Consider the following 24473-nt stretch of genomic DNA (forward strand, 5'->3'; position numbering starts at 1 on the left):
TTAGGCTTCACAGGCAAGCGCTTAACCGCTAAGCCATCTCTCCAGCCCAGGAGATCTGTTTTTAATGGCCTCCAATTCTCACAGTAGGTTGGGAGTTTCAGTTAGCTGTTTGCATAAACTGAATTCCTCTCAGTCAGTCCACCAGACACCTGTTTAGGGAATTTTCAGGGAAAGATAGAAATGTATAGTATGCTGTTCTTCTAATGAACTTCTTCACAGGATGATAAATGTCTGATCCTATGTAATTCCAGCAAAGCATGCCTAACCTGTTTCCTTTATTAAGTCTGGTCTGGAACTCCTGAAGTAATAATTACTCAGAATGAAAATTCTAAGTGGATTATTTAGATTTATGATTCTGAGGAAGCAGAAAGTTGTCTTTTCAAAATTGATATAAGGTGGATTGTACAGCCTATCTGAGTGCTCCATTGCTATAAAAAAAAATCGGAGGCTGGAGAGATGGCTTAGCTGTTAAGCACCTGCCTGTGAATCCCAAGACCCTGGTTCAAGGCTCAATTCCCCAGAACCCATGTTAGCCAGATGCATGAGAGGGCGCACGTATCTGGAGTTCATTTGCATTGGCTGGAGGCCCTGGCGCACCCATTCTCTCTCTTTCTCTCTCTCTCTCTCTCTCTCTCTCTCTCTCTGCCTCTTTCTCTCTCTGTTACTTTCAAATAAATAAATAAAAATAAACAACAAAACAATTTTCAAAAAGAATCAAGGCAACACACTGGACAGGTTCAGTGTCTTTACAATGACTGACTCAGGGGCTGAGGAGATGGCACAGCAGTTTAAGGTGCTTGTTTGCAAAGCTTTCTAGCGTGGGATCAATTTCCCAGCCACTCACATAAAGCTGGATGGGTGTTTACGGTGCCAAGAGACCCTGGTGTGTGCACACAAACACATCCCAAAAAGCAAAAAGATAAAACCCTAAAGGCCAGAAACCACTGGTCTCCCATAGCTGGAAGTCTACTATGATAGGTCAGTAGGCTTTTCTTTGCCTAACTTTGATATTCTCAATCTGGATATTTTCCTTATTTACTCACCCATTGGTCACAACGGTTCGCTTAAGAAATATTTATTGCATACTTTGTATACAGTTTAAGTATCCAAATGGGACAGCCATGAAACTCAACTTTAACTAGCTCACAGCCTGTGCTATCCACAAGTTATTCTGATTAAGAAAAATGTCTTTATCTTGCCTATTATACCAAGTTAGGAAATGTTTGTTTTTAATATTTTTTTAAATTTTTATTTATGTATGAGAGAGAGAATGGGTGCACCAGGGCTTCTAGCCACTCCAAATGAACTCCAGATGCATGTGCCACCATGTGCATCTGGTTTACATGGGTTCTGGGGAGCTGAACCTAGATCCTTAGGCCTCACAGGCAAGTGGCTTCACTACTGAGCCATCTCTCCATCCCTATTTGCTTTTTGTCTCTGGGAATAAACATATCTCACAAGCATAACTAGCATACAATTATGTTAACATGTTTACAAAAAGAATCATATTTACCATCAATTAAGTGCCTGTTATGTGACGCTGATAAATTTAGTGCCTTGGAGTGTCTGTCATTTCATTTGCTTTCCATGGTACCACTGCTGCATAACTTCTGGTACAAAGCGTAACTCCTGGGCCTTTGCCAATCTCATACTTTTCAACTCAGTGCTTCACTCTAGCAAGAACTAGCTTTCCTTCTCACCTCTTCTCTCTCCAGCCCATCATATACAACGTCTGTGGATCAACATGCTTGTGAAAATCAAGGAATCCCCTATTTCCTATAAACTCTTGTGATGAGCCAAAATCTCTCTAGATACCATGCCTCCTTGATGCATCCAGTCCCACTCTGTATCATTCAAATTAGTTACACTGCTTCAAGCATCTGGTGCTTTCTTCAGTCAGGCATTTGCTCTGCAGTTCTGGATGCAAAGTCACCCACTTAAAATTCAGATTAAATTTCAGAGGCAGATTGTGTGCCTAGAATGCAAGATAGATGAATGAATGAATGCATGGATGGATGGATGGGGGATGAATGAATGAATGAAAATGATTTCAGCTGTTATCTTCTGAAGCCTTCCTCAAGTGCTACTGCTCACATGGATTTTCTGAAATTTGTGACTATTATCGATATATCAATATTATCAATTCTTGGGATTTAATCCCATACTGATTTGCAATATTACTTGACTGATTCCCTGAGCAACTTCTTTCCAACTAGACGGTGAACTCCTCATAAACCAAATGGGGTCAATTTAAAGTGGCCTTTCTGGGCTGGAGAGATGGCTTAGCAGTTAGGTGCTTGCCTGTGAAGCCTAAGGATCCCGGTTCAAGGCTTAATTCCCCAGGTTCCACGTTAGCCAGATGCACAAGGGGGCGCACACGTCTGGAGTTCGTTTGCAGTGCTGGAGGCCCTGATGCGCCCATTCTCTCTCTCTCTCTCTATTTGCCTCTTTCTCTCTCTGTCTGTTGCTCTCAAATAAAAAAAATAAAAATAAATGAAAAAAAAAAGTTTAAATAATAAAGTGGCCTTTCTGTCCCTTCCTAATTTTAGGTAGGTGTTACATTTGATGCTGAAAACATTTAAGAAAATGTTGTGGAATAAAAGAACTGTTAATTAACTCCAAACATTTATTTATTTCTTACACCTGGCCTGCCTTCTGAAATCATGAGTTTTCCCTTCTCAATGTTTTTCAAACCTTTCAAGTCACAAGCAACAGGAAGGAATCCCCATTAGCATTGTAACCTGGTGTACAGATGTGTGTGTGTATGCATACAAATATTAAATCAAATTTTCACAAAATGGTACATATTGCTTATGCTGTGCAAAATGTCTGTATCTATATATCTTGCTGATCATGATGCTTTTAGAGGGCTTTGACCATCCCTAAAGGGTAACAACTATCACATAAAAATATACTCCTAGGGCTGGAGAGATGGCTTAGCGGTTAAGCGCTTGCCTGTGAAGCCTAAGGACCCCGGTTCCAGGCTCGGTTCCCCAGGTCCCACATTAGCCAGATGCACAAGGGGGCGCACGCGTCTGGAGTTCGTTTGCAGAGACTGGAAGCCCTGGCGCACCCATTCTCTCTCTCTCCCTCTATCTGTCTTTCTCTCTGTGTCTGTTGCTCTCAAATAAATAAATAAAATACATATATATATATATATATATATATATATATATATATATATATATATATATATATATATATATATATATTCCTAGCTTACGGTTCTGGTACTGATGGGAGGTCTATAGTATTTTTCATGAAAAATGCTTAGAACAAAATGCTGCTGTACTGTTCATCCTGTTCCTGAAAATTTGAGCTCCTATGATGATATTTATGTATTTATCTTGAGGTGATTTTCCACATTTCACCATAGCACGGAGAATCAAATGTGTCCCCCTCCTACCTTTCAAAATTTGGAACCTAGCTCAAAGATACATAAAGCCTCCTGTAGGTTGCTGTTTCTCATATTTTCTTAGCAAATTTTAGTGGTATAGAAACAACAATTTCCATGTCTTAACTTGTAACCAAAATCATTTAGAGATGAGTGTGGGTATATGCCTGTTTCTAGACATAGGAAGTCAAGAGCACATGCTCTGCTGCCTGCCAAGCCAGATGCTGCCCATCTTGTGCATCGAACTTCCGTGAGTCCTGGGAATCAAACCTGGGTCCTTTGGCTTTGCAGGCAAATGTCTTAACTGCTAAGCCATCTTTCCAACCCCCAACTCAGAATCTGAATGACAGCTTTGCCAAATCATTGAACCTGAAATCTCCAATTCTGCATTCACATAACTGCAATCTGCACTTCAAAGGACTGTAGAGAAATTGAGCATGCAGGTAAAACTTCATGCAATAGTAGGTCCTGGGACACAGCCCTCAGAAAGGTACATTCATCTCCTCATCAGTAACAAGTAAACCTAGGATGGCACAAAGGTTTTGTCATTGTAACAAATAAGTAAACCCATGTACAACTTGATGTTGGTGAGATAAAGTATGGTTTACACCAGGAACAAAAGATTACTTTTTCCTTTTTAAGTATCTTAGCTACGTTTTGAAGTTGGATGATTTATAATGTACAATTCTGCTGGTTTTGTAGATCATAGAACATCTGACAGGCTCTATTTGTGGTGCTGGATTATATAAGGAATGTCTACTAAAATGGAATATATATGCAACAGCTTGCTTAGTCATGCCAATTTAGATTTAGACTTGGTTTTGCTTATTTTTTTTAAACCACAAACGCCTGTCGATGCAAGTGTGCTTTAACTCAGCAAAGATACAGCACACCACACACACACACACACACACACACACACACACACACACGGAAGGCGTGCAAGTGGCCGTTTGAGAACAGGGCCAAAGCCTTGTTCTAGTTGCTTTTAAAAATTCCTCCTTACTAGGGGAAAAGACTTTTCCATGGAAAACTATCTTTTCCATGGAAAAGTCTTTTCCCCTAATCTTAGAGGAGATTCCTCAGAAACCCTGGTGCAGGCTGGACAGAGCACGAGGGAATGTCAGCCCTTCCCAAATCCTAACTCGTCTCGGTCCCTTGCTAGATTTCGTGTTTAAGTCTTAAGCCTCTTGACTAGTCGATGGGGATGTGCGGATGCTGGTTGGGGGAACCGCACAACCAGACACCAACCTGCAACAGGGTGGAGGGCGCGGAGCCGGCCTCGGGCCGAGGGAGCGAGCTCCCTGCGCTCAGTCCCTCCCGGAGGCCAGCGGCGACACAGGGTCAGAAGCGCGCGGGGCAACCGCGCTCCCTCCCCGGTCGCCTGCGGAACCAAACACAAGCCCACCACGGCTCCGAACCCGCGGGAGGGGCCTGGCCGTCGCCGGGCTGCTTCCGTCACATCCGGGAATCAGGAGGGGGTGGGTCCAGGGCGCCAGGAGGCGGGGCTCAGAGGTGCGCGGTGGGCGGGGCCGTAGGCGAGCCTGAGAGGCTGGACTTAGGCGGGCGTGGGGGCGTGGCCTCAAGTCCCCGCGGTGGGCGGGGCCGGGACTGCCGTGGGCGGGGCCAAGCGGAGGTCGGTGAGTGGTGTTGGGCGGGAGGGAGGGAGCGGGAGGGGGCGGGACGACGCTGGGGCTGCCGGCGGGTGGCAACGGTCAATGATGAAGGAGGCCGCGGCGAGGCGGCAGGCTCGAGTGCGTCGGGCTTGGGCTGCACCGAGGCGGCGTCTGTGAGAGGAGGACCTCCGGGCGAAGCGCGGCGGCATGGGGACGAGACGTGACGAGTGAGGCGGCCGGCGGAACTTCCAGCCCGTGGGCTCGCCTGTTCCGCTGGCGGCTCGACGTCGTCCCCCGTCTGCGGCCGCTCGGCCCCTACAGGCCGCGACGGCGACGGCGACGGCGACGGCGGGGGCATGTGGCGCTGGGTCCGGCAGCAGCTGGTAGGTGCGGGCCCGGCGGGAAGGGCGGCGCGGGGCTAGGCCGCGGCCGAGGCGCGCGGGGCCGACGCTCGTGCTCCCGGGCTCCCCTTCCGGTCCCTGGCACGGTGAGCGGTGCGGAGCCCCGAGGAAGCCGAGGACGGCCGCGGGGATGCGGGACTCCCGCTCCCTAGCTGGGCCCCCGGGCGTCCAAGCTGCGGCCTCTGGACGCCAGACAGGTTCACCCGACACCGCGTCCACTTTTGGCAAGCGCGAGGACCGTGTGCAACTTAAGTGTGAACCATTCTCGAATGCCTTCCTGCCCCCCTCCCCCGCTGCCCCGGCGGCTCCGACGAGACGGGGCGACTTCCTAACCTTAGCTGCTGTTTAGACTGCACGGCGACATCAATGGCAGTGGTTTGGTTTGTTGGTTCTCCAGCCAGTGGTAAAAGTATTCATTGTGGGACCAAAATATTTGTACCTCCCCCCCCCCTTGCGGGAGAACAGCATTTACGTGTTAAACCTGACAAGTATGGTGTTTCTGTCAATCTTCTGTTACTTCACTTTGCAGTGGGCATCATAAAAAAAAAAAAAAAGAAAGAAAGAAAGAAAGGAAAAGAAAAACCAGTTCTTATAAATAAAACTAGATCTGCCTGCTGCTCCCTCCTACAGATGTTGGCTCTTTATTTTTAGCTGGCTGTAAATTGTGGTAATCCACATAATATGTTTATTAGGAAACCTAGCTAATGATGTCATTGTAACACCACATTGTTAGCTTGAGTTTTCTCGCAGCAAGCCAGGTAGTACTGTAATTGGACTCTGGGAGTGATTACAGATCTCATCAACTGCTTTTGATTTCCAAGTTTTCATGTGTAGGAGGCTTGATTTAATACCATTTATCTGATAATGTGTTGTGTGGCAGGGAGATGATTCTGAAGAGGGTCTTAGCTTTTCCTAGTAGAATAAGACACGATTCCCCAGTTTGGGTTTTTTTTTTGTTAGCGTCAATAAACTTGTATGCTCTCTGTCACCATCCAGACAGAAATCTGGTAATTTTGAGGAAAGGAAGGCCTGGAATCTATGTGGTTAGCTTACAAAGCACCTGTCTTACTGGAATGGTTAACAAGTTGAACAAGTGGCTGTGCATGAAAAAAAAAAAATGCTTGGGCTGGAGAGATGGCTTAGCAGTTAAGGCACATGCCTGAGAAGCCTAAGGATCCTGGTTCAATTCTCCAAGTCCTACATAAGCCAGATGCACATAGTGCCACATGAATCTGGAGTTTTTTTTTTCAGTGGCTAGAGGCCCTGGCGCGCCCATTCTCTCTGTCCTTCTCTCTGTCTCAAATAAATAAATAAATAATGCTATCTCTGACATTGGGCTGCTCACCTCACTGGTTTTACTTTTAAGTTATCGGATCTTTCTAAGTATGTAATCAGACCTGTGCCCATGTAGGACTTTGTTTCTCTGATTAAGTTTGTGTAGTCCTTTAAATTATAAATTATCGACAGTGTATACAGAGTAATGAAAGTGTATTGTACCATCTCAGGCGTTTTAGTTGCTACACCAAGAATTAATTCAAAGTCTAGGTTATATTTCTATTTGCTATGGGTTGAGCCACCATGCATTTTAGCATTAGATTTATTATAAAATACAGAGAAATGGGGGGAAAGTTGGGGGAAATTGATAGATTAGGACAGATTGTTTTGGAGTTATATGAACATGTGTCCTGATTTTCAACTAATGTCACTAAAAGTGTATTGTCATTTGATTACAGAGGCATTTCCATCCTGTACTTAGTTCTTTTCTCTCTCGCTCTTTTTAAAAATGCCCATCTTTAAGCTTCTTCTGTTAGGCATGCTGCAGCTATAGCACTGCTTATCTACCACAGCTCTGTGGGCTGGAGAGATGGCTTAGCAGTTAAGTGCTTGCCTGTGAAGCCTAAGGACACCAGTTCAAGGCTCAATTCCCCAGGACCCACGTTAGCTAGATACACAAGGGGGTGCACGCGTCTGGAGTTCGTTTGCAGTGGCCGGAGGCCCTGGCGCGCCCACTCTCCTCTCTATCTCTGCCTATCGCTCTCAAATATATAAATAAAAATAAACAAAAAAAAAATTTTTTAAGTGCTTACTTGTGACGCCTGATGGCCTGGGTTCAACTCACCCTCACTCACATAAAGCCAGATTCAACAAGTGGCACAAGCATCTGGTGTTCATTTGCAGCAGCAAAAGATTCTGGCACACCCTCTCCATACACACATACACACATGCAAGTAAAAATGTTTTTTAAAAAAAAAAAGAATGTGCCGGGCATGGTGGCGCACGCCTTTAATCCCAGCACTTGGGAGGCAGAGGTAGGAGGATTGCCATGAGTTCAAGGCCACCCTGAGATGACAGAGTTAATTCCAGGTCAGCCTGGACCAGAGTGAGACCCTACCTCGAAAAACCAAAAAAAAAAAAAAAGAATGTGGATTTTTGAATATATGCTTTTTATTTTATTTCTATATTCAGCCTTTTGATTATTTGTTAGGAAGGAAAGGATGTCTCTCTGTAGCTCAGGCTAGCCTCAAGCTCATGATCCTCTTGCCTTCCCTTCCTGAGTGCTGGGATCATAGCAGTGGCTCACCAGGCATGGTTCAGACTTAAAATACCCAGATGGTCCTTTGGTCAGGGATGAAGCATTAGAGAAATCCCATGTTCCAGCAATGCTGAAACAGGGACCTTGCTCCAGATGCGCCAGAGCCTGGTGATGACCCTTAATGTCATAATGTCCTCTAGCCCTGTACAGTTCACTGTGGCATCCACGTGTGTCTATGTTCCTTTCCCAAATCAAGATGTGTGGAAGATGAGCACACCAGGTCTTAAAGACCTAGTTTTTTGGGGGGAAAATATTCTTTCTTGAATTAATTTGTAATGTTGAAAAAGTAACAATACTGAAATTATGTTACATAAGTATGCAACTATATTGAGTTAAATAAACTATGTTAAATAAATGGGGGCTGAGCGTGGTGGCCACACCTTTAATCCCAGCACTCAGGAGGCAGAGATAGGAGGATTGTCGTGTGAGTTCAAGGCCACCCTGAGACTACATAGTGAATTCCTGGTAAGCCTGGACTACAGTGAACCCTACCTTGAAAAAAAAAACCAAAAATAAATCAATAATGGTACTTGTTTAAATGTGAAAACTAAGGAAATAGCATGTGTGGACCACTCTATTTTATTAGATTTTGGTGATAATATATGACCTCTGACAATTTCAAGAAAGTTTCCAATTCTAAAGATCTTCTGATTTTACCCATTTTTTTTTTCCTATAAGCTTCTTAGTTTTAGTGTGTTGGTCTAGTTATATCCAAGAGACAAGGGGCTGCCATGTGTATGTAGAGGACTAGATCCAGTGGGAAGGATTTCTCAGCATGAGCTATGTGGAGTTCTAGATCGTGTCAAGCCTTACTTATATGAAAAGTAAAATTGTCTATTTACTGAGACAGACGGAGAAACTAAGTATGGGCACACTAGAGCCTCTTGCTGTTGCAAATAAATTCCAGCTGCATGTACCACTTTGTGTATCTGACTTTTTGTGGGTAGTAAGGAATTGAATCTCAGGCTATTAGGCTTTGCAAGCAAGTGCCTTTAACCATTAAGCCATCTTGTTAGCCAAAAGTAAACTTTTTAATAATTAAAATGGACATAGCAAATTTTATTTGCAGGGATTTTTCCCTTTTTTTTTTTTTTTTTTTGAGGTGCTTTGGATTGAACCCAAGACCTTGCACATGGTAGGCAAGAGCTCTGCCACTAAGCCCACACCCAAGAAATTCTTCATTTTGCTTTTTTCCACCTAGAGTGTGTTTATTATAAAATGCAGTGTATACTTTACCAAGTATATCAGAAGTGCTAAGACATCTTTACTTCAGGTTTTTGGCGTTATAAACACATTTGCATTTATTTCTTCTGTGTATATGGTTATGACGGGTTCAGTAAGCTTTCCCAGTGTTGTGAACAAAGCAGGCAGTGAATTTCTGTTTCCTCCTACTACCTGATAATGGCTGTGAAAAAACCTTCAGTCTTAAGAGACAGCTAGAATGCCAAGTTTTTAGTCTTGACTGACTCACTTGAAATCGCTATAGTTTAATTTTTAAAATTTCTTCTTTTCCTTATTCTGTGCATTATATTATATAGTTATCCATTGACATCCATAGGGAATTGGCTTGGGGACACATACCCCATACCCAAATCTATAAAGGTTCAAGTCCTTTATTATAAAGGGGCATTGCATTTGCGTATTACGTATCTCTGGATCATGATACCTAATTCAATTCAAGCACTGTGTACAGAGCTGTTGAGCTATATTATTTATGGAATAACAACAAGAAAAAGGTCTGAGCTCGTTGAGGAACAACTATAATCCCAGAATTTGGGAGGCTGAGGCTAAGGCAGAGGATGAAGAGTTCTAGGCCCAGCATGGGCTACACAGTGAGGCCCTGTATCAGAGGGAAGGAGGGAGATAGAGGTAGAGGTAGACAGAATATGAATGAGTACATATATATTCTGCAGAGATGTTATTTATGTTTGGGTGGGGTTTTTTGTTTGTTTGTTTGTTTGTTTTGTTTTGTTTGTTTGTTTGGTTTTTTTTTGGTTTTTCAAGGTAGGGTCTCTAGCCCAGGCTGACCTGGAATTCACTATGGAGTCTCAGGGTGGCCTTGAACTCATGGCGATCCTCCTACCTCTGCCTCCCGAATGCTGGGATTAAAGGCATGCACCACCACACCCAGCTATGTTTGAGTTTTTTGAGACAAGGTCTTGTTAGGTTAGTACTAGCATGGAACTCATGATCCTTAGACTCCCAAATTCTCACATATAATGTATCACTATGGCTAGCTTTATTTCTTTTAAATGTTTGTGGTTGGTTGAATCTACATATAAGAACCATCTAGTGCCAAATTCTTTCTAAATTTGTAACATGTAGTTTGTCCGAGTTAACAGTAAGAGTTAAATTATGTAGAAAATCATAAACTAAAGTTTCACTTTAAAGCTGGATTATCCAAACTTTAGATCAAATTTCAAGTTAATGAAGGATATTAATTCAGCCTTATTTACCGTCACATTTCAATTAGAAGTGGATTTCTATCAGAAAAGGAGGAAAAAGTAAGATAATATGCGTGGATATCATTAATTCAGTCATTCTATAATTTTTTCAAAAGTTATGAACATACTGTGCATATATAGCTAATTCTTAGTGAAATCACTATACCTGGTATGCTTTTTTAATTTGTGTAAACTCTGTGTTGTAGAGAATTTCAAGCATATATAAAAGTACAGAAAATAGTATAATGAGCCTATTTATCCTTATCTACCTTCAGTAATTATTAACATAGCCAGGCTTATCTATTTTTCCTACCTACTGTTCCTACCTCTAGTGATTTTAAAGCCAATCTCAGATTTTTTTTTTTTTTTTCAGTTTTTTGAGGTAGGGTCTCACTCTAGCACCTGGAATTCACTGTATAGTCTCAGGGTGGCCTTGAACTCATGGTAATTTACCTCCTACCTCTGCATCCCCAGGGCTGGGATTAGAGACGTGCACTACCACACACAGCTCAAGAAACCCTTAATTTTGGTGCAGAAATGTAAGTCCTGTAATAGTAGTCCACACAGTCCCTATCTCCTTCCTTCTTCCCAGGCTCAGATTCTAGAAAACAGTTAAGTCTGCTGTTTTTGCCTTGTGGTTACATCTGTAGGGAAAAGAAATGATAGAGAGGTCACATGAATAAAAAAGCTTTGCTTCAGAATATCATATATATGCAGTTTTGTCAGAAAAATGCTTTGCTCATAACGTAGAGTGAAAGAACAAGTGCAGTTTTAAGTTCTGGGGGGCACAAATCATGTCTCCCTCTTTGTTGCTAACAGTGACACCCAGAATCTTCTCTTTCCTCCACTGCTTATTGCCTTCCCCGGACTAAAGAACTCTCTTGTCTCTGACCTGATTGGTGCAATGTTCCTGGCTTGCCCCTGCAGCCCATTTCCATCTGAGCAGCCAGCATGATTTTAGGAAACAGGTTAGACCATGAGTACTGCTAGAAGCCTTGCAGGGGCGGCCCTGCCTTGCTGTACGTTTGTAAAAGCCAATCTCGGCTTGGTCTGCTGCTGCCCTCTCCCCCACCCTACTCTTCACTGCCTGTCCTTACTAGCCTGCTGTATGTAGTTCAGCCTCATGATCTTTGTCCTCACATTACTTTCTCTAGTATATTTCCCACAAATCTGTTGGCTCCTTCCCTCCCTCCAACTCCTTATTTAAATATTAACCTTCCCAGGTAATGAAACCTTTTATAGCCATTTAATAATACAAGATTGTAAGCACCCTCACTTTATGTCCCTCTCCCCCTTGCTTGCTCCATCTCCGTTAGCACTCACTATTCAACATACTCCATAATTTACTTGTCTCAGTTACCTCATGAAGGCAGGGACTTTAGTTCTCTATGTAATAAAAGCTTCTCAATTCTCTGTTTCCTTTTAGGTCACCATTTTTCTCATTTGTTCATTCAAACATTTTCTGAACATCTGTGCTGTGCTAACATGTCACTGGGGTTTGGAACTGCTCAAAAGAAGCAACCCTGCCTCAGTAGTTCCTAGGAGGCTTTTGCCCAGAGTCAATATTTTAATTGCTGCTGCTGGTTTTTCCTGTTCAAAAAAGGCTGTGGTGACTATTCTTGTGCACGTTACTCTCTTATTTTGAAGTGAAATACCTAGAAGAGGAGTTGGTGGGTCATGAGGTGTCATGCCAGCATGGCATGTACATCGTAACTGTTAAGCAGATGATCTCAGCATCAGCACTCCCTTCTCCCTAAGCTCACTCAGGCTTCACCAGGCTGATGGCTGTGAAACAGTGTCTTTTTGCATTTCCTGACTGTTGGTGAGCAAGGCTAGTACCTCTGTGCCGTTCAGGGACTCAAAGTTTCCCACTTACCTGTTGGGTAGTATAGATGCTACTTTTTGTTTTGTTGCAGATAACTTCTAGTTTGCCCTTTCTATTTAGTTTTGCTTGTGTTTTTCGTTTGTAGATAAGTTATGTTAGGCAAATGATTTTTTTTTTAGAGGTAGGGTCTCAACTCTAAAACCCAGCCCTACCTGGAACTCACTCTGTAGTCTCAGGCTGGCCTCACACTCACAGCTATCCTCCTACCTCTGCCTCCTGAGTGCTGGGATTAAAGGCCTGTGCCACCATGCCTGGCTGATTTCTGCTTTTTGTTATATAGCAGTTCCTGTAGAGAATCACAGTTCTTTTCCTACTATTTCTTTGGTTTGTTTTAACATTTACTTTTTCATCATTCAGGGTTTTATGTACCTGAAATTCCTAGAATTTACTTTTGTGGGTGGGAAATTTGTACTCTCTCTTGTGGAAAGTTGTCTCAACAAGCTTATTGACTAAGGTATCCTAGACTTACAAATCTATGTGTATACTGTCACATGTCAGTATTTTCTTGTGTGTGTGTGTAGGTATTTTAGTTTTAGGGATTTTTCCAATGCAAGATGGAGGCACCCAGTGCTAACATGGTCTATTTGTGTGGTTTAAAATAAGGACTTAAGGGCTGGAGAGGTGGCTTAGCGGTTAAGCGCTTGCCTGTGAAGCCTAAGGACCCCAGTTCTAGTCTCCATTCCCCAGGACTCACATTAGCCAGATGCACAAGGGGCGCACATGTCTGGAGTTCGTTTGCAGTGGCTGGAGGCCCTGGCGCGCCCTTTCTCTCTCTGTCTCTCTCTCTCTCTCTGTCTCTCTCTCTCTCTCTGCCTCTTTCTCTCTGTCACTCTCAAATAAATAAATAAAAGTTAAAAAATTTAAAATAAGGATTTAAACCAGGTTAAGTGTTCTTTAATTTTCTTTCATTTTGACACTTTTATACATGTGTAAAATATATATACATCCATCCATACATACATACATACATATGTATATGTATATGTATATTGGTTTTTTGAGGTAGGGTCTCACTTTAGCTCAGGCTGACCTGGAATTCACTCTATATTCTCAGGGTGGCCTCGAACTCATGGCAATCCTCCTACCCCTCCCTCCCCAGTGCTGGGATTAAAGGTGTGCACCACCATGCCTGGCATATAATGTACTTTTTAAATCCAGAGTTAAATTAGAGTTGCTTGCATGATCATTGGTGGAAGGTTATTTACTGTGGAATGGGCAGCTTGCCAGTGGCTACTCTATTGGTGAATATGACTCCTCCACTTCCAGCAACTTTTAGCTACCATTAGCTGTTCTGGAGGTGTGGAGTTTTATAAACCTTCCCCCTTCCACAGTGAAATATTGGCATGTTCAGTTTTGCTCAGGCAACCACAGCTGTTGTGAATTCGTGAGTGTAACAGTCATGTCTGATTCAGAAGCCAGCATTTCACAGTCATCCTCCCCATCTTCCTACTCTTTAACACTCTCTCCACTCGCTCTTCAGCAAGGTTCCTTGAGCCGTGGAGGGGGTGATTTAGATGTCCTGACTAAGGCTGAGCACATACTGGTCACTTCTTGGCATCTGCCCATTGTGTCAAGAAACTTCTGTAAAAAGCTTCAAGTATAGTAATCTATGGAACAAATACAGATATTTAGAAGGCAGTTTAACATGCTCTCTGTTGTGGCTAAGTGTTCTTCACAGGAAAAAAGAAAGGTATTTATCTTTGCCTTTGTGAAGTAAAGAGAAGGGTACAAATTATGGACTGTTCCAAATTCATCAGCTAATTAATGTCAGTCAGAGCTTGAACCCAGAGAGTGTTTCCTGGAAATGGGTAGTGTGGAACAGCATTAGTGCTGGAGAATGAAACCACAGTCCCTCTCCCTATCCAAATGAGGCTAGAAAATGTTCCAGGGAAAGGAATGTGTGGGTGACAGGGAATTCCAGAGTTGGTGGTAATGATCTTATAAAGGAAAAGAAAAGTGATCAGAATTCTACAGCCATGGCCATTCTTTATTTATTTATTTATTTATTTATGTTTATTAGTTATGTGCATACTCAGTATGTAAACAGCCATGTTGGTACCATCATTAGCCTCCTCCCTGTCCTCCCTTTCCAAAGGGACCCTCCTCGTTGGGGACTGTGGGTTGTGCATTGTGGGAGTAGCCATCAGTTGTTTTAATTTGCATTTCCCTGATGGCTAGGGGTGTTGAACATTTTCTTCAGTGTGTGTTTGCCATTTGTATTCTTCCCCTGAGAACTCTCTGTCCAGTTCTCTACCCCATTTTGTGAGTGCGTTGTTTCACTTTTTATTGTTTAGGTTTTTGAGTTGCTTGTAGATTCTAGAAATTAGGCCTCTGTCAATTATATAGCCAGCAAAAAATTTCTCCCATTCTGTGGGTAATCTGTTGGCTCTACTTATTGTATGTTTGTCTGTGAAAAAACTTTTCAGCTTCATGAGATTCCATTGGTTGAGTGGTTGTTTAATTTCCTGAGCTACTGAGGTTTTGTTCTGGAAGTCTTTTCCACTCCTATATCGTGGAAAGTTTCTGTTTTCTCTTCCAGTAGTATCCGAGTTTACAGTCTTATAGTGAGGTCTTTGATCCATTTGGACTTGAGTGTTGTGGCCATTCTTTCAATGACATGTATTGTAGTAGTTAGTTAGGCCTTGCTTATTCACTGGTATATATAGCTTCTCCAACAAATATTGTATGTTACAAGCCAAAGTATTATAAGTTCTCTTTTGAAGAGCTTGGCAAATGTTTTGAGATGTTTTCTTTTTCATTTTGTAATGCTTGGGAGTCCAAATATTGCTTTGATGTTTCAGAGGTTTAAGATACTGAAATAGAAGTTGAAAATGCTAAAAGGAGATAGGGTTCTTGTCTTTTGTCCCTTTTTGGTTTTCTAAGGTAGGGTCTCACTCTAGCTCAGGCTGACCTGGAATTCACTATGTATTCTCAGGGTGGCCTCAACTCTCGGTGATCCTCCTACCTCTGCCTCCCAAGTGCTGGGATTAAAGGCGTGCACCACCACGCCCCACGCCCGGCTACTTTTGTCCCTTTTTTTGAGGGAGAGTTTCACTTTATCTCAGGCTGATTGGAATTCATTATGTATCTCTGGGTGGCCTTGAATTTAAGGCCATCTCCTCCCCCTGCCTCCTGAGTGCTGGGATTAAAGGTTTGTCCCACCACACCCAACTGTCTTTTTGTCTTTTTTTTATTTTATTTATTTATTTATTTGTTTGTTTGTTTGTTTGTTTGAGAGTGACAGACACAGAGAGAAAGACAGATAGAGGAAGAGAGAGAGAATGGGCGCGCCAGGGCTTCCAGCCTCTGCCAACGAACTCCAGACACGTGCGCCTCCTTGTGCATCTGGCTAACGTGGGACCTGGGGAACCGAGCCTCGAACCAGGGTCCTTAGGCTTCACAGGCAAGCGCTTAACCGCTAAGCCATCTCTCCAGCCCCTTTTTGTCTTTTTTAATTGACCCTTTATTATGTCTAAAATGAAATTAGATTGCTTTAAAACTACTCCAAAGAAAAACTTGATAATATTATATAGAAAAAGTGACCAACAACTATTGACTTAATTCTTTTTCAGAAAAAAAAAATGAATTAAGTTTAATGACTTAGAATTTTCTTTCAGAAAGAAAAAAAAAACTCACTTTATTTGTTTTACTTTTTTGGGGGGCTAGGGTCTCCCTGTAGCCCAGGCTGACCTGGAATTCACTATGTAGTCTCAGAGTGACCTTGAACTCACAGTGATCCCTATCCTCCTTCCTCCTGCCTCCTGAGTGCTGGGATTAAAGGTATGTGCCGCCACACCTGGCTGTTTTACTTTTTAAAACTTTATTTACTCTGTGTGTGTGTGTGTGTGTGTGTGTGTGTGTGTGTGTGTGTTATGTACATGTACTATATTATGCCCGTGGATATCAGAAGGCAATTTCAGGTAGTGGATTATCTCCTTTCGCCCCATTGAAGCAGGGTCTCTGTCTTACTCTAGGAAATTCTACCTGACTCCCACCTTGCAGTCACTGTCAGCCTGCTGGATTACAGAAGCCCAACAGAGTTTCCAGCTTTTTTATTTGGGACCTGGGGAGGATTGAACTTGAGCAACAAGCACTTTATCCACTGAGCCATCTCCCCAACCTCTCTTTTAATCCACCCCCCACCCCCTGCCAAGGTCTAGGGTCTCACTCTAGACCAAGCTAACCTAGAATTCACTGTGTAGTCTCAGGCTGGCCTTGCCATGGCGATCCTCCTACTTCTACCTTGTGCTGGGATTAAAGGCAACCACCACCATGCCTGGCTGGTTTTTTTTTTTTTTTTTTTTGTTTGTGTGTGTGTGTGTGTGTGTGTGTGTGTGTATGTTGGAAAAAATCGTAAATTTATAATCAGTCAGGTAGACTCTTTTAGGTAATTCAGTTTTGTTGACAGCATCCAAAGCATCAAGTCAGAAGCCAGTGATCAGGGTATTGACTTTGGGGCCATCAGTATCCCAGAATTTCTCCACAGTCTGCTGGACTTGGTACTTTGCTGGCCTTGAAATCTACAGTGGGGACACAGTATGATGTCTTCTAAACCTGATGCCATAGTCATCAAGCATGTTTCTGCTGCAGGTGCTTTCCCAAGAGTGTTAGGGCCCACCCCCAGAGCTGCTGTCTTGGGTGCTGATGGTGAGTAGCGTGTGGATGATCATTTCCTTCCTCCTCCTGTTTTTCTTTTTCTGATTTTTCAGATGATAACTCATTGTAGTCCAAACTCATCTGGAACTCACTCTGTATTACAGGATGGTCTGGAACTCATGGCAACTGTCCTAGCTCAGCCTCCCTGATACTGGGACTATAGGCATGGGCCGTCATGCCCAGCTTTGCAGACCTGATTGTGGCTGAGGATGCCCTTAAGCATGGTTACCTTGGCTTTCAAAACTTTTGCTGTGCCTCAACTCTAGAGCTTCTTCCTGTGCTTACTAAAAGACCTTTTAGTTAAGTTCTTTTTTGCTGGGGAAGGGCGGGGGTCAGTGCTGGCAATTGAACTCAGAGCCTTGCTAGGCAAACTTATCATTGAGCTTACATTACTCAACCCAAAAGGCCTCGACCAGGTGACAGATCTAATACAGTTGCACAAAGAGAAAGACAAACTAATAGGAAAGTAAGAATGGAATTTCAAGACATTCAGGACACTATGAAAAGATCAAACATAAGAATTCAGGGTATAGTAGGAGAATTTCATTCCAGAGGCATAGTAGGCATTTTCAACAAAATCATAGAAGAAAACTTCCCCCAAATTGGGAAAGAAATGCCATTGCACATACAGGTATCCTTTAGAACACCAAACAGACAAAACCTAGAAAGAACCTCTCCTCGCCATATTATAATTAAACTACCAAACATACAAACCAAAGAAGATATATTGAAAGCAGTTAGAAAGAAAAATCAAGTCACATACAAAGGCAGTTCCGTCAGAATCACAGCAGATTACTCAACAAAAACTTTAAAAGCCAGAAGTGTTTGGAATGATGTATTCCAGGTTCTGAAAGATAACAACTGTCAATCTAGGTTACTTTATCCTGCAAAGCTATCCATTCAAATAGACATTAGAAATAAGGACATTCTCAACAAAAGCAGGCTAAAGGAATATTTGAAGACAAAACCAGCCCTACAGAAAATACTTGAAAGGATCCTCCATGCTGAAGAGAAAGAAAAGCATACTTGTAATGAACCTGGAAAAACAAACTATATTCAAATACTAGTTAATACAAGAAAGCAAAGGTGAAATCAGAAGAACTACAAAACAAGAAAAATTGAAAAAATTAATACACACCTTTCAATAATAACTCTTAATCTCAGTGGCCTCAATGCCCCAACCAAAAGACATAGGTTTGCAGAGTGAGTTAGAAAGCAGGATCATTCAATTTGTTGCCTCCAAGAAACTCACCTTTCTACAAAAGATGGACACTATCTTAGGGTGAAAAGTTGGAAAACATTATTTCAAGCAAATGGGCCTAGAAAACAAGCAGGGGTTGCTATCCTAATATCTGACAAGGTAGACTTCAGTCCAACATTAGTTAGGAACAATAAGGAAGGTCACTTTATATTGATTATAGGTACACTCCAAAAGGAGAGCATTACAATCTTTTTTTGTTGGTTTTTTTCAAGATAGGGTCACATCTAACTCAGGCTGACCTGGAATTCACTATGTACTCTCAGAGTGGCCTCGAACTCATGGTAATCCTCCTACCTCTGCCTCCCGAGTGCTGGGATTAAAGGTGTGCGCCACCACGCCTGAAACAACTATTTTTTTAAAATGTGATTTTTCTTAATTTTAAGAGAGATTTTATTAGATTAAGAGAAGGAAAGAGGAGAGAGTACAGAGGGCTCTTGCCTATGAGACGTCAGGTGTGGGGTAAAGCCCACTTTAAAAAACAAACATGTTTTGTTCAGGGTAAACACTCTGTTTTTTCACCTTGGTTTTTCCACAGTTCCAAGTATATTACCTTGCATTAGTGCTCATTAGATTTACAAAGTGAATTTTTTAATTTTATTTTTATTTTTTGGTTTTTCAAGGTAGGGTCTCACTCTGGCCCAGGCTGACCTGGAATTCACTATGTAGTCTCAGGGTGGCCTTGAACTCATGGTGATCCTCCTACCTCTGCCTCCCAAGTGCTGGGATTAAAGGCGTGCGCCACCACACCCGGCACAAAGTGAATTTTTTAAAAAATAGTTTCCACCTTCTCTTGGTGTTCTGAGATGGCAGTCTGTGGTGTCTTCAGCAGTAGGATCTTACCTTTTATCTTGGTCTGGTAACTAGGTGCTTGGTAAAGGCCTGAATTTTTTAGGAATCAAATGGCTTGCTGTGAGGACCCAGATTGGGCCCTGGGATCCATAAACCAGAGCCCCTGTGGTTTAAGGATTAAGCTTTCTCCTGGGCATTTTGTTCTGGCCCATCCACCTCACTTAATTGGGGGTTCTATCTTGTATTCTGGTTTCCAGCAGGAAGGTTCCTATTGTGCTGACTGCCTTAGTCTTTGGTTTTCTGCAGTTCCCCTCCACACCCTCCCTTTCCTGAACTCCCACCTCCACCCCCTAACATTCTTTCCTTCTACTGGTCTGTCTGTATCCCCTCTTCTCCCTCCCGGGTTCCTCTTTTTCATGGTCTCATTCTAGTTACACACCCAAAAGTCCTAATGCTTACTCTCTTTCACACTCCTCTTCCTCTGGTCCAGTTAGGGGCCACATAGTCTGTATAACCTTGCTTAGGATATTTTTTAAGACCATCCATTTTCCTGTGAATTTTCATTATTTCAGTTTTTCATACTTCTGAGTATAATTACATCATGTAAGTGTACTATATCTTCATTATCTATTCATCAATCATTGGCATCTGGGTTGTTTCCAATTCCTAGTGAATAGAGCATTTTTGCAGTGTAATTTGAAATCAGGCATGGTGATACCTCCTGTTGCAGTCCGGTTCACATTGCTGGTAGAAATCACCCAACCAAGAGCAGCTTCTGGAAAAAAGAGATTTATTTTGGCTTACAGGCTTGACGGGAAGCTCTGTGTTGGCAGGGAAAACGATGGCATGAGCAGAGGGTGGACATCACCCCCTGGCCAACATAAGGAGGACAATAGCAACAGGAGAGTGTGCCAAACACTGGCATGGGGACACTGGCTATAACACCCATAAGCCCAACCCCAACAATACACTCCCTCCAGCAGGCATTAATTCCCAAATATCCATCAGCTGGGAACCTTGCATTCAGAACACCTAAGTTTATGGGGGACACCTGAATTAAACCACCACACCTCCTGAAGCTTTTTTTTTTTTTTCCCTGAGGATAGTTTTGGATATCCAAGGCCTTCTATTGTTCCATATGAATTTTGAAACTACTTTTTCTTTGTGAAGAAAGTTGCTGGAATTTTAATAGGTATTGCATTGAATTTGTAAATTGCTTTTGGTAGGATGGCCATTTTTACATTGTTGATTCTTCCAATCCATGAGCACAGGAGGTCTTTCCATCTCCTCATATCAGGACAGTTTCTTTCTTCAGTGTTTTTATATTTTCATTGTACAAGTCTTTCACTTCCTTGGTTAGTCATATTCCAAGATATTAAAAATTTTTTGTTGTTGTTTTTAGAGGTAAGGTCTTACTGTAGCACAGGCTGACCTGGAATTCACTCTGTAGTCTCAGGGTGGCCTTGAACTCACAGCTCTCCTCCTACCTCTGCCTACCAAAAGCTGAGGGCTGGGACTAAAGGCATGTACCACCACTCCCAACCTGATATTTAATTTTGTGTGTGTGTGGCTATTGAAAACAGGACAGCCTTGCCGATCTGTTTCTCCATATGTTTGTCTTTCACATATAGGACCACTACTCAAGTTTGTGTTTTGTTGGGGAACCTATTGACTTGTCTTGCTTTGTTTGTTTTGCTTTGGGGTTTGCCCATGTCTACTTTGACCTCTGCTGTGGTGTGACTGGTTTCTGTTCTGACCAGTTCAGCTTTGGTTAAGGAGGGAGTATGTGGAGGTTGTCCACCTGTTGTCCTAGGATCTAACCTGTGTCCTCCTCGTATGTGGTACCTCCAGGTGGGTTGGCGTGTGGCCCTCACCTGCTTGACTTGCTTGCTATCTAGGCAGCACTCTATCTTTTCTTCCTGTGTTATTTACTGCCTGAGGACTTTGGAGTATGATCTGCACTGGGGTCCTGTGGGCCCAGGGCTGATGCCCAAGCCTGACAAGCAGGTTGCTCTGAACTGAGGCAACGTGGATGCTCTTGTTAACAGCTATTGTCAGGCTTGCAGGGAGCATGCCCACCTGAGCATGACTTCCCGCCTTGCCCCACAGTTGGCCCTGTACTGTCAGTCCCAAGAACGTGGGTGCTAGGGCTATAGCCACAGGCTTGGAGTTTGGGTCTTCCAGGTTTCTGTGTAGTCTGCAAGCTTGGAGAAGTCACTGGGTCCTCCTGAAGTGCAGCCCTGCCCTGACAGCCCTGCTCAGCTCTTACCCACCCCTAGTTTGGCCCCTAACACAGTGAGATCAGCTCTTTCTCACCAACCCGTAGGCCCCGAACACCACCTAACATTGGCACTGTCTTACCCACGCTAGTACAGTCCCAAACACAGCCTGCTATTGGTACTTCCTCACTTGCTCCCTTATTTAAATTTTTTAGTTTTTTTTTTTATTAATAGCTTTTTTTGTGTTCATCTGAGAAGCCAATGACCATACTTACATTTCGTCAACAAATGATAGACAGGTATAGTGGCACATACCTGTAATGCTTAGAAAGTTGAGGCAAAAATATGAATTTGAGGCAGCCTGGGCTACATATCCAGTTCCTAAAGTGGGTTAGGTGAGGAAAGAGAGCCCTTGTGGACTGTTCTTAGACCTTTAGAACAACCGTCCTTTAAGTCATTCTTTTCCTAGTTCTTTTGTTTTAATATTCTTTTTTTTTTTGGTGGTTGTTTCTGTTTGTTTTTTTTTTTTTTGTTTTTTCAAGATAGGGTTTCACCCTGGTTCAGGCTGACCTGGAACTCACTATGGAGTCTCAGGGTGGCCTCGAACTCACAGCGATCCTCCTACCTCTGCCTCCCGAGTGCTGGGATTAAAGGTGTGCGCCACCATGCCCAGCTGTTGTCTTAATATTCTTTGTGAGTGTGTGTGAGGTGCAGGGTAGGTGGGTAAAAGACTGTCAACCGTTTGTCAGTTTCTCAATTAAAAAATGTTTTGGGGCCGGGCGTGGTGGTGCACATCTTTAATCCCAGCACTTGGGAGGCAGAGGTAGGAGGATCACTGTGAGTTCGAGGCCAACCTGAGACTCCATAGTGAGTTCCAGGTCAGCCTGGGCTAGAGTGAGACCCTACCTCAAAAATTAAAAATAAATAAATAAAAGTTTTGTTGGTCTCTGAAATCCAAAACTGTAGAGAATAATGATTAGCTGAAGTCAGAGTGATTACCATTAATGTAGAAAATAAAATCTCTACATTTTGTAATAGTGCTCCATCTCTTAAAAAATATTTATGTGAGAGGGAAGGGGGACAAAAGGGCACACCAGCGCCTTCTGCTGTTGCAGACGAACTTCAGACACATGTGCCACTTTGTGCATCTGGCTTTACATGGGTACTGGGCAGTTGAACCCCAGTCATCAGAGTTTACAAAAACAGTTGTCTTTAACTACTGAACCATCTCTTCAGCCCAGTGTTTCATTTTTTAAAAATATTTATTTATTTATTTATGTGAGAGAGTGGGGGGGAGAAAATGGGCATGCCAGGGCTTCCAGCCACTGCTGATGAACTCCAGACACACGTGCCACCTTGTGCATCTGGCTTATATGGGTCCTGGGGAGTGGAACCTGGGTTCTCTGGCTTTGCAGGCAAGTACCTTAACTGCTAAGCCATTTCTCCAGCCCCAGTGTTTCATTTTAGTTGTACAAAAATATACACATATTAGTAGTGACTAAAGTATAACTAAATGGCAGAGGACGTAGACTCTTGGCAATCTGCAAATAAATAAATGCGTGAAGTTCCCAATTGAATGTGAGTTTTAATTTTTTTATTTTTATTGATTTGAGGCAGGCAAGAGAATGGGTGCACTAGGATCTCTAGCCACTGCAAACAAACTTCAGATACGTGCACCACCATGTGTATCTGGCTTACGTGGCTTCTGGGGAGTTGAACCTTAGTCCTTAGGCTTTGCTGTCAAGCATCGTAACCACTAAGCCATCTCTTCAGCCCTGAATGTGAGTTTTGGAGTTAATTTTAGTGTTAATGAGGGAAGAACTGGTGACCTGATTTTTATAGCCCATTATTGTCTCTGTAAGAGATCTTACTATACATAGAAAACCACAGAAAGGCAGGAACTTGATAAACACACTGGATAAATAGAAACATACTGTAAAAAGCTATTTCTCAGACTTAAAATTGCAAAATAGAAATTATGGTAGCAGATGCTTTCAGCTTTCATTTTTGTCTTTATTCTTTTATTTTTTTAATCTTTTTAGTTTTTCAAGGTAGGGTCTTGCTCTAGCCCAGGCTGACCTGGAATTCACTATGTAGTCTCAGGCTGGCTTCAAACTCTCAATACTCCTCCTGCCTCGGCCTCCTGAGTGCTGGGGTGAAAGTCATGTACCACCACTCCTGGCTCATTTTCATCTTTAAAATAAATAAAACAACAAAAATATTCTCTTCAAATAAGAACTTCAAGTTAATAGTTTATTTCTTAATCCTTTGTTTCTTCCTTTTCCTTTAATTTTTTTCTTTTCCAGAAGTTAATTTTTGTCTCTCACTATCAGATCTTTGATTTTAAACCTTAGGATTAGCTTAAAGTAAAAATCTTTCAGTTTTTCCATAGTTAATACTTTGTCTTCTTCCCCGCCCTCCTCCACCTCCACCTACCTTGTTACATTCTGAATTTTGCCCTCTAAACTGTACTCAAACCACGCAGGCAAAATCCACTAAGTAATTCCTAATTACTTAACTCTGCTGTTTTATATAGTTTTATTATTTATTTATGAGAGGGAGAATTGGATGCACCAGAGCCTCCTACCACTGCAAATGAACTCCAGATGCATGTAAAGCTTTGTGCATCTGGCCTTACATGGGTACTGGGGAATTGAACCTGGGCCATCAGGTTTTGCAAATAAGCACCTTTAGCTACTGAGCCATCTCCTCAGCCCCTCACTCTGTTTTTGTTTTCATTTCTCATCTTTTTTGGCAGTATATGTGAAACAATTTTATTGTTGAAAGAAACTTCTTCCTGGGTCCTGCCACACACTTCCTATTCTGATGAGCTTTTGCCTTGGCTTATTACTTTTCTCACCTGTGCATCTTCATTTGTGCACCTGAGAGTCCTCTCTTACCCTGGTCTCTTCTTGTGCCATGCACTCTTACTAAACGCTCTCAGACACACTTGACTTAAGCTGTCATCCTTAAGGCTTGCTAGACTCCAGTCCCAAATCCAGCCTCTTTCCTAACTAAGTAGTCATTCCAGCTGCTTCGTAAGGTTATTAAGTATTCATGCAGATTGCTTAATATTCAAGCTAGAAAACAGTTGTGTGGTTTGATCTCAAGTATATAAGAGAGAATTAGAGAGTAAGTGATATAAGTAAGACCCCATTAACTCCAAGGCAGAGGCTAAGTCCTAGATGAGTTTCATGCTTTTTTTTTTTTTTTTT

General features: G+C 42.6%; 1 protein-coding gene across 5 annotated transcripts in view; it reads left to right on the forward strand.

Annotated features, from left to right (window-relative positions):
- The first annotated feature begins 5102 nt into the window (after nt 1-5102).
- The window catches only part of Atp11b (ATPase phospholipid transporting 11B (putative)), a 114000-nt gene continuing 94629 nt past the window's right edge, over nt 5103-24473 (forward strand). For 2 of the 5 annotated variants that reach the window (XM_045161139.1, XR_006639556.1), the window contains exon 1: nt 5104-5393. In XM_045161139.1, the coding sequence (XP_045017074.1) occupies nt 5367-5393 (27 nt within the window). In that variant the 5' untranslated portion in view covers nt 5104-5366. Of the gene's footprint in view, nt 5394-24473 lie in introns of all 5 variants that reach the window. The other 3 variants (XM_045161141.1, XM_045161140.1, XM_004652312.3) reach the window with 3 other exon arrangements.

This window comes from Jaculus jaculus, chromosome 11 (assembly GCF_020740685.1).
Source record: "Jaculus jaculus isolate mJacJac1 chromosome 11, mJacJac1.mat.Y.cur, whole genome shotgun sequence".
NCBI lineage: Eukaryota > Metazoa > Chordata > Mammalia > Rodentia > Dipodidae > Jaculus > Jaculus jaculus.